Raw genomic sequence first — 10,199 nt, 5'->3', positions numbered from 1 at the left:
GACATTGGAATGGGCTGCCCAGGGAGGTGGTGGAGTCACTGTCCCTGCAGGTGTTTAAGGAAAGACTGGATGTGGCATTCGGTGCCACAGTCTGGCTGAGTTGATGGTGCGGGTCATAGGCTGGATCTCAGAGGTTTTTTCCACCCTAACTGATTCTATGTTTCCTTGAAATGAGCCGCAAGAGGAACGATTTCAGATGGGGCTCGGAGGGCTCGCTCTCCCGCCGGGGAGCCGGCCTGTTGGTTTGGGCCGGCGGGCAGCCTTAATCTCCTGCGCAGTGCTTGGCAAGGGGCTCCTTTGTTAAAGCCTTCAGGGAGCCCAGCGGCTGCGGCTGCCAAGGCTCAGGGGGTGTCTCTGTCCCTCCGGCAGGCGAAACCCCGCAGCTCCAGCGCGGCCTGGGCGGGATCCCCGCCTGGGCTTCTCTGAGGGAGCCGCGGGGGCGGGGCCGCCGTCGGAGTTTGTCCCTCGGCGGCCGCCGTACGGAGCGCGCTTCCCGCTGCCGGCCCGCGGGTTTTTGGAGCACCATGAGCCTGTGGGCGGACAAACACCGGCCCGGCGCCCTCGCCCGCCTCGACTTCCACCGCGAGCAGGCGGCACGGCTCCGCAACCTGGTCAGTGAGGCACCGGCTCTGCTGTGCCCGGCGCCGCCGCGCTCCGGCGGCCTCCCCGCCGGACTCTGCCTGGGGCCCCAGCGGCCTCCAGGCCCCTCTCGGTCCCCTCCTCCCCGCAGCGAGAATCCCCCCGCAGTCGGCATTGCGCCTGAATAAGGGTGAAAGCTTTACTGTGCGGGTGACCGAGCACTGGAACAGTTTGCTCAGGGTGGCTGTGAAGTCTCCATCACTGGAGATAGTCGGGAACCGTCTGGATGCAATCCTGTACCCTGTGTTCGGGGAGGTTGGACACTGTGGTCCGTTCCAACCTGTCCCATGCTATAATTGGGATTCCTTCCGGGCCCCTGGCGCTGCTCCTGTCGGGAACTTTCCCTCCGTGCGGGCCCTGGCTTTCCGATGAGCGCGAAGGTGTCCCGGCATCGCGCCCTGCTTGGGAGCGCGGCCTTAATGCCGAGGGAAAGGTTGCGAGGGAATCAGCGGCTCGACTCTTTCAGAAGTGGTGTGCACATTTTCTTCCTGCTGGTTTCAGTGTCCCTGAGAATAGGGCTTGGCTTGGTGGCCTAATGTTAGCAGAAGGTTTTGAGGCGAGCAGCTGGGAATGAAAAGTCAGGACTGCTTCCCCTGCCAGATGTGCCGAGTGGCACATTCACTTCCTCAGGGATGAGTGATACCGCACTAATGTAAGTGCTTTCTCTGGGGTGTGGCCAGATATGCTCCAAGTCATGCTTTTTTAGCTCTTCAGGAAATAAACTGAACATGTATACACACACACACACACACGCTCACACACATATATATATATGTACACACATATACCTATACACACACACATACATACATACATATGTGTATATCTGTCGCCCTGAAAACTCAGCTTCTGAGCTTGCTAACATAGTTTTCTAAAGACCTTCCCAGGACAGTAACTGTAAACATAGATATGTGTACATTCTTTCTGTTACACGTCTTGTGATGGACATCTCTCATGGCCAGTGCTGTGAGAAAGTGTTATCCTGACCATCCAATCTCTGGCCGTGGTCAGAAACCTATAAATCCTGGAGGGAAAAATAAACTCTCTCTTCTCTTCACCACACCTCGACCTGTGTCCATGTGATCTATTCATCTTCAGCGGTAACATATATCATAACTGTATATATAAACATTTGCTTTAAACTTTGTTTCAAGCCTTTTTTCTATATGTTTCTCACAGCTGTCACTCTAGTAACCATGGGAAGCATATAAATGTTGGAGTGGGGTTTTGGGGGTTTGTTTTGTTGTTGGTTCGCTTGGGGTATTTTTTGAGTGCTGAGGTGTTTGAAGTTAAACGAGTTGTGCATGGCCTTCAGACAAATATGATGTTCTCTAGGAAATGTTGCTGCAGGGAAGGATTTCAGCAGTTTTAATACTATGTGCTGTGTTGTGATGGAGCTGTAAAAGTCATTTAATGTAAACTTGAATGAAAATGGAAGGATAAAAGATCTTATAAGGAAAATACTGTGATAGCTAACTGATCTTGTTTCTTTTTGTTCAGGTTCAGTGTGGTGACTTTCCTCATCTGTTGGTGTATGGACCATCAGGAGCTGGAAAAAAAACAAGAATAATGTGTTTGTTAAGGGAATTATATGGTGCAGGAGTGGAGAAACTGAGGATTGAGCATCAGAGTATAACGGTAAAAAAATAACTCTCCCAACTGCTGTGAAGTAAAGTGAAAATACATATTTCTGTTGTGAAGTCTTTCTATTTATTTGAGTTTTAAAAATTAATTTTTTATTTTGCACTCAGTATCTTCAACCTTTTTTATGTAATTAATTATACCAGTTGGGTTATATGAGCAAATTATTTTCCAGATGTTCTTTAGGCCTTCAAGATATGAGATTCTCTCTTGTTTTCTGTGCTTGGTTGGCTGTTCTTGTGGTGTAGGCTTTTTGTTCAGAGTGGGTTTTTTTATGTATTGTTTGCAGTTCAGTTTGGACAGTAACATCTCCCCTGTTGCTATTTTACAGGCTAGATGATTTGTCAGTATTCTTTTTTTTTTTTCTATGGAGGGGGGGCTGGGACCATAGGACATAAACAAGTCTGTGTCTCGGGGGTTCTTTGATCTCTGAGACTCTTGGTATACCTATGACTTAGCCAAGTATGAGCTGTAAGAGATTTTTAGAACACTTTCTGAAACTTAATGTGCTTATTTTCTATATAGGCACCTTCTAAGAAGAAGATTGAAATTAGCACCATTGCAAGTAATTATCACCTTGAAGTTAACCCAAGGTAAGTATGCAGTAAAAATGCCTCACTTTAAAGGTAAGCCACTGGCTGTGTTGTGAGTGCCTTTAGCCTGAGTGTATGAGGGACTGGTTGCCTGATTTGTTGCCTGAGCAAGTTTGGGAATGGTCTGTGGGTTTGGTCTGCAAATGAGAACAGGGAGAGGATTTTTAATTGAACTGCTCTAAATGAACAAAATTTGGATTGCTGCAAATTAAAGACAGAAATGTTCTGTTTAACTGGCTACATAAGCTGGCTACATCGTGCTGATGTTGAAGACTGGGTAACAGAAACAATTCTGAATTGACAAATTTCATCATTTCAGTTGAAATTGAGAACTTCTACTGGACCTAATACCTCCATATTGTTAGTTCTCTCACAAATACAAAAATTAAGAATTTGGAAGAAAGAAAGGTTTACCCTATAACTCTCCAAATAAAATGTTTAGAGCATGGGAAAGACCACCACAAAATAATGTGGACCCTGTCTTGAATGGGGTCATATATTGATTTAAACAACAGAAGCTCTAATGGGAGCTATCTACATCTTCTTTGGCAGTTATGAAATTGCTGGCAATAGTTCCGAGACCCGAAGCAAATATTTGTATTTATCTGTAACCCCGAAATGTTGCTTTGATCACAATGGGTGAATGTCATTGTGTACTGGGAGGTGTTGGTTCCGTAATGCATAGCTCACGCTGCCTTGGGTTTTAAAAGTTATTCTACTGTGCCAGATCTCCTTTAAAAACTCATTCTTCAGCTAATCTGTTTCTTGATTAGTGAGTATCAGCTGGTGTTCTAATACTGGCACAATTAATTATCAGTTGATTACCAATGAAAGCTGAGGCTTTTTGGTAATCACTGTTTTGAATATATCATTTTGGTGATATCAGATGTATGACCATTCAATCCAGCTCTGATAACTTGATACTAGTAACACTTTTCCTGTTACTCTGTATAGAGTACTTAGAGCTTGAAACATGTAATAATTATATTTGAATTTAAATACAAAAGTGCTGAGTTTTGATTAAGCAACAATATCCTGATTCATAGGCTTTCAGTGAATGAGCAATTGTCATGTTCATGTATGACCAGACAGTAAACCTTTGTGCTGTGCAATGGCCTGTGAAGTTTGACTGAATTATAACAATGGTGAAGTCATGTGCATCTTGAGTAAAATGGAATGGGGTGAATGGCTAACAGAGAGAGGAAGTGAATTTCTGGGAAGGACTCTGCAGAATAAAACCCTGCATTTATATCATTCCTTTGAGTCAGGCATCCTATTATGTGGTTAGGTTTAATTGTTCTTCCCATAATGAGTAAAAAGGTTCACATTGTGTGTCCTTGTTCAAACTGTAGGTAAAAAAAGCTTTGATTTCTCATCTGGAGAAGATAAGTTCTATTTTAATGTGTTAATTAACAGTGGTTTTACTACACTGGGATGCAGTGCTAGTAATCCAGTTGTGCCTGCATAAGATTTGAGATGTTTTTATTATAGAGGAGGTAACTTTCAACAAAGTATATGGGTATTGGTTTAATTCTAACTCAGCAGCTTCTGAATTCTTTTGGCTTTCTTGCTCATTTAGTTGACTTTAGAAGGATGTATTTTATATGCTGTATAAGATGGTTTTAAAACAAGATTTATTCAAACTCCTGGTACAGTGATGCGGGAAACAATGACCGTGTGGTAATTCAGGAGCTCTTGAAGACAGTGGCACAGTCCCAACAGCTTGAGACAAGTACTCAGCGAGATTTTAAAGGTGAGTAAAACAGTTAAAACCAGTCAAAATATGTTTTAAACATGGGGAGATTTCAGTTCACTCTTTTGTTTATACATGTATATTGCATGAAGACTGTACAGTCAAAAAGGCACACAAGTAATCTTAATCTTTATTTTCCTTCCTGTGGAGCCATGCTGATTTTTTCTGTGTGATATCACTTACTTTGGTATTATTGCTTGTATGTCAAAACTATTTTTTTCTTAGAAAGATTTGATATTAATACAGAACCCCACTATGTTTAATCCTTTTTTCAGTGGTGCTGTTAACAGAAGTTGACAAACTTACTAAAGATGCTCAGCATGCTTTGCGAAGAACAATGGAGAAGTACATGGCAACCTGCAGGTTGATCCTGTGCTGCAACTCGATGTCAAAAATTATCGGACCCATTCAAAGCAGATGCCTGGCTGTACGAGTGCCTGCTCCCAGCATTGAAGATGTACGTTGAAACAGAAGTGAAAATAAGTTACTTTAAAATTGTGATTAGATAAGTTCTTGCTGTGGACTTAAATTTTATTTTCACATAGTTACCTAATTTTCCTTTGTGTTGGATGGTTTGCCAAGCATGGCTTATGAAAGACTGGTCCACCTCTGGTCCAGAAATCTTTCTCACAGGAGAATCTGTAGGTGCTGAACAGTTTGCTAAGTGTTGCACTCCATGCTTTTTTCTGTCTAGATCTGCCATGTCTTGTCCAGTGTGTGTAAGAAAGAAGGCCTGACTCTGCCTCAGGAATTGGCTCAAAGGATTGCTGAGAAATCTGGCAGGAATCTTCGGAAAGCATTACTTATGTGTGAGTCCTGCAGAGTACAACAGTAAGTCATTGCAAAAATTATTGTAAATGGTACTGTCAGAAATGATCTTGCTTCTAAGGTCTTGTTAAAATTGGCAACAATTTTCTTTGATTGTAATTTCTAAAAATATATTATGTTGTAGGTATCCTTTTACTGCTGATCAAGACATTCCTGAGATGGACTGGGAAGTTTATTTGCGAGAAACTGCAAATGCTATTGTTGGTCAACAGACACCACAAAGGTAGGTGAATGCACTTGTTAAGAGCTGTAAATGATGTTTTCCGTGTGCTGTGGAACCTAAAAAAAAGAGTTGAATTAAAAAATGTGGCATCTCCAGTTATGTGTAATTTTCTATATTTCTACTGGAGGTTTGCAGGCAGAGGAGTTGAGCTTTACAATTGCGAGAGAAGGCTGAATGAGTATCAGGAAATGAAGAGCTGTTGCGTTTCCCTGTCAAAGCTTAATAGTCTAAAGTGACCATAGACTCAGTTGTTTCCTGGTTGGTTTGTTTGTTTGTTTTTTTGAGTGAGTGTGGTGGGTGGGTGTGGTTTTCTGGTTTGTTTGTTTTACTTAAAGCTCCTCTTTGACCATCTTTAGCATAAAGCACCTGTGTAAGAGAGCTGGAAATGAGAAATTGTATCTTTTTTTGAGCACATCAGGAGATGACCCCTGTATCAATCTCATTGTCATATCCAAAACCTGATCCTTTTAGTCTGTTTTATGTATTACTTGCATGAGATGTCGCTTAGTTTAAATGCTTGTAGCATCTGCCCTCCTGTTATCAAAAGCTGAGCATTGGCTAATTGTGTCAGTTCTGCCACCTAATTGTCTTACCCCTTTATATAAACAATGAAGACAGAAGAACAGCATAAAGGAACTCTCTGGCTCTAGTAAATTGTGTCTTCTCACTAGTCTTAAGCATGAATAACTTAGATATGAAGAAGAATTAAAGGGAAACAATCCTGACACAAATTACAATAGCCTTGTAGCTTCTAGATTAACTGAGACCATTGTAACTAGACTATGTGTCATTTATCTTTTGAATAAAAGGTGATATGCAGCCTTTGAATTGAAATTGACTCATGCAGTGCTTATTTTAAAATAACACCCAAAACCAAAAGCAGAAAAGAAGCTTTGCTTGGATTGCCTCTTTTCCTGCATTGTATTTCACTAGTTGTGAAGGACATTAGTATGCTTTGGGATCATAATTCTCATATTCTGTGTTGTCTGTCCAATAGGCTTTTAGAAGTCCGTGGACGGCTTTATGAACTCCTGACACACTGCATCCCTCCTGAGATTATAATGAAGGTAATTCAACTATCTAGCTCTTACTGTGTTATAAGTTTTAATACTGTGACAGTCTCAACTAAAGCCTTTTTAAAAAAATACACCAAAACACCATAAATCATCCAAATATTGATGAAAAGTTGTGTCCTTTCCAAACAGACTAAAACTTGTTCAGTAGTCAAAGAAAAATGGCATCATAGCTGAGTAAAAATAAAGGAGGACATTCTTAGTTGCCTTGACTTCTCAGGCCAGTTGCTATATTAAAGCAAGTTGATCATGGTTGTCTTTCACAGCCTTAATGATTATATGACTATGGGCTAATCTTGATATGATTGGTTTTCTTTTATAAAATTTTGTTGCTGTAAGTTCAATATTTGTTATGTCTTCGTGGAGAGGTGTGCTGAAGGATGCTGGAACAGCAGGACTGTTCAAAGGCAGATGTCACCTTGGAAGGAAAAAAGCAAGTGGGATATGCATGATTTTATCTCAAGCAGGATGAAAGGATGCTGAAGGCAGCTAGAGTAGAGCAAAGATCAAGAATAATGTTTGCAACCTAGTAATGCTTGACATAATTTCTTTTCACATTAACAAATTTCTGCTTTCTGATGGTTTTGGTACTTAGATGTTTCTTTAACTGTCCTTTCTTGCAGTAGGTTAGTGGATCCTACATTGCTGTGTTTGATAGGAAAAAGGTGCACGTTCTCTACCCGCTCCCTCTTCATAAACTTGAAATGGTCTAGAGATACTTCTCAGTTAATCCTGGCTGTTCAAATTGAGATGGATTTGCGATGTTTTTGTTCCTGTGTCTAAAATAATGCATTTTGGGGTTTTGTAGTGACTGAAGTATTGCAGTCAAGTTGTCTTGTGTGTCTGCACATAAATATGTTCATAAATACAGACAGAGACACTTAAATTCTAAATAACCCTTTCCTTTTTTTTTTATTAATGTTGTTTCTCTTTGTGCTTGATGCTGTCAAGATAAAAGTAAGTAGTTTTAATGCGCTTGCTGTCTCAGTAAGAATTCTCCTTTGGCCATGTACCTACATGCAGTAGAGGTTATAGTATTTGGAGATGAGGTTAATTAATTTTCTTTTAGTAAGGCATAAATTATTCCAGTAAAGGAATATCTTTTCCATTGGATTAATGAGTAAACTGTTGGTTAATGCATGGCTATTTTCAGAGAACCAAGGTTATCCTCTTAACAAAAAATATCTAATTTTTCAAATACTGCTCTGTTTTTTTCCATTTTAGGGTCTCCTGACAGAACTTCTAAATAATTGTGATGGACAGCTGAAGGGAGAAGTTGCACAGATGGCGGCCTTCTATGAACACCGCTTGCAACTGGGCAGCAAAGCCATTTATCATCTAGAAGCATTTGTTGCAAAGTTTATGGCAATTTACAAGAAGTTCATGGAGGATGGGCTGGATGACATGATGTTCTAACTGATACCCAAAGTCATATACAGAATGTTGCGCCAAGATACCAATGATGTTGCAAATGTCTACTTGTCAATGCTTGATTACTTGAGCCTAGTTCCAAGTCAAATATTTTTATTTTGCTATTTAATAGAACAATATTTGTTCAGCTTTAGAAACCAGATGGATTGTTTGACAGCCACAAATCCATCTTTAGATCCATACAAAATGCATTGGCCTTTCAGAAAGATGACACATGGCCTTGGAAGATGTGTAAGATCAGAGCTGCTTTGTGATATTTGTAAGCTGACATTAAGAAGAGCGAACGCAGGTGCTGTGCGCTTGGTTTTTGTTTTTTAATCACAGATGGGCAAGGCTGAAGGAAAAAGATGTTTTTTCCATGTTCTGCCAAGTTCCACCTTGGACATGTATGTTCTGCCTGCTGATCTATACATCTTAGTGTTTGGCTTCTTTTTTTAGCCTCAGTGTTTTCTGTAGTGTGCTCACACCAAATGTTTTCTTTCTTTTTCCTTTGTAAGCAGTTGCATTGAAATTGTGGAGGCGCAGTACTTTGGTGTTGTTTGTAAATCACATGGAACACCTTATTTAGAAGGATTATACCTTCATAAAGCAAGTCCACTTGCTGTCTGACACTCTGGGGTTTACCTACATAATGCTGCTCAGGTAAACGTTATTTCTATTTTTTAAATGAAAGGCAAAGATTCAGCTTTCAACAAATATCTTTCACTTCTTACACTGATATGTGACATTTTTAAAATGGCTTAATAAATTGTAGAAAATATGAGCAAAATGCTGAATTGGTGTTTTACACTGTCTGTGACTGTCTAGGTGCATTCATCTGCTTTGATGTAGACATCTTTCAGAAAGGTGTGACATCCCACACACACTGTAAGACTGAAGGGAGCCACTGAAGTGTAAAAAAATCCATATAAATACAAGCAACAAGACAAAGTGAAAAAACAACCTCCCAAAACAATAATAATGATAATAATAGAAAACAAACAATACATGTGCTGCAAGTCTTTCACATGTTATGTCTGTGTACCATGATACTCTAAGAATCACAGAATTCATGTGCTTTATTACTTCACCATGCTAATTTAGGCTATTAATAGACAATATTTAAAGCTTAATTAAATAATGCTGCTTTTCTCAAGGATTTAAGGGTTCCATGTGGGGTGTTAATGCACAGCTTGCATTCAGATTCATTCTCAGTAAGATGGTGCTGACCTGTTTCCTGCTCAACTGGGCTCCTGAAGAAGTAGAAGATAAGTTTTTTCCTTCCATATGCTTGTCACCCAAATCCACAGCACTGGCAACTTGTCATATTGTGAATGTCTTCAATGTCAAATGATCCTGGAGCAACATTAAATTAGTCAGTGATAGTGGAAAGGAATACTTAAATTCATTACAAAGTAGGGCACAACTTTGTGATAGAGGGGGAATAATTACTGAACATAAAAACTGCCCTGCTCTGTCCGTAGCGTTACCTACTGATTTTTAAAAGCTGAACATTTTTTATGATTTCCCTACTACTCAAGTATAATGTGTGATAAAGTAAAAGTGTTAGCTGAAAGGACGATGAAACACTTCACCCTCCCAAAAAAAAACAGCCCCAAAACCTTATGTGGGAGAAGAGGAATGTATGTAGGGGGTTGCAAAATGCACAGGGGCACTGTTTCTGTGGAGGGCAGTGTTTCTGTGGAGGGTAGGGAGGCAGGAGCTGCACTGGAGGTTTGTTGGGGCAGAGGAATAACTCTTTCAAAAGGCCCCAGCAGCTTTGTCTGAGTCAGAAACCCCAATGTGAATCTCTGAGATATTCTTGCTGCTTCTTATTGAAGTTTCACTTTTATCCTTTCCTACCTAGGATGATTCAAGTGTAGTCAAGGATGGAAAAGTTATAATGGCAGGATTCCTGTGAGAGAAAATGGCTATCGCTCTTCATGGGAGCCAGCATTCCCCCCTGCTGCTCCTACTGCTTCTTGTCTTCCACAGTCTAGAACACAAATTTAAACACATGGGCACAGTATCTTGTAAGT

General features: G+C 40.6%; 1 protein-coding gene across 1 annotated transcript; it reads left to right on the top strand.

Moving 5' to 3' along the window:
- Window positions 1–462: 462 nt before the first annotated feature.
- RFC3 (replication factor C subunit 3) lies at window positions 463–8,944 on the top strand. Its single transcript, XM_058844735.1, has 9 exons — window positions 463–611; window positions 2,140–2,277; window positions 2,806–2,873; window positions 4,529–4,626; window positions 4,902–5,083; window positions 5,321–5,457; window positions 5,579–5,677; window positions 6,675–6,744; window positions 7,975–8,944. Exons 1-9 carry the CDS (start codon window positions 525–527, stop codon window positions 8,164–8,166), a joined length of 1,071 nt encoding a protein of 356 aa, XP_058700718.1. The 5' UTR covers window positions 463–524; the 3' UTR covers window positions 8,167–8,944.
- Window positions 8,945–10,199: the final 1,255 nt, after the last annotated feature.

The sequence above is a fragment of the Poecile atricapillus genome, chromosome 1 (assembly GCF_030490865.1).
Source record: "Poecile atricapillus isolate bPoeAtr1 chromosome 1, bPoeAtr1.hap1, whole genome shotgun sequence".
In the NCBI taxonomy this organism is placed as follows: domain Eukaryota; kingdom Metazoa; phylum Chordata; class Aves; order Passeriformes; family Paridae; genus Poecile; species Poecile atricapillus.
The sequence above is the reverse complement of the archived record's forward strand: the minus strand, read 5'-3'. Positions and strand labels throughout refer to the sequence as shown.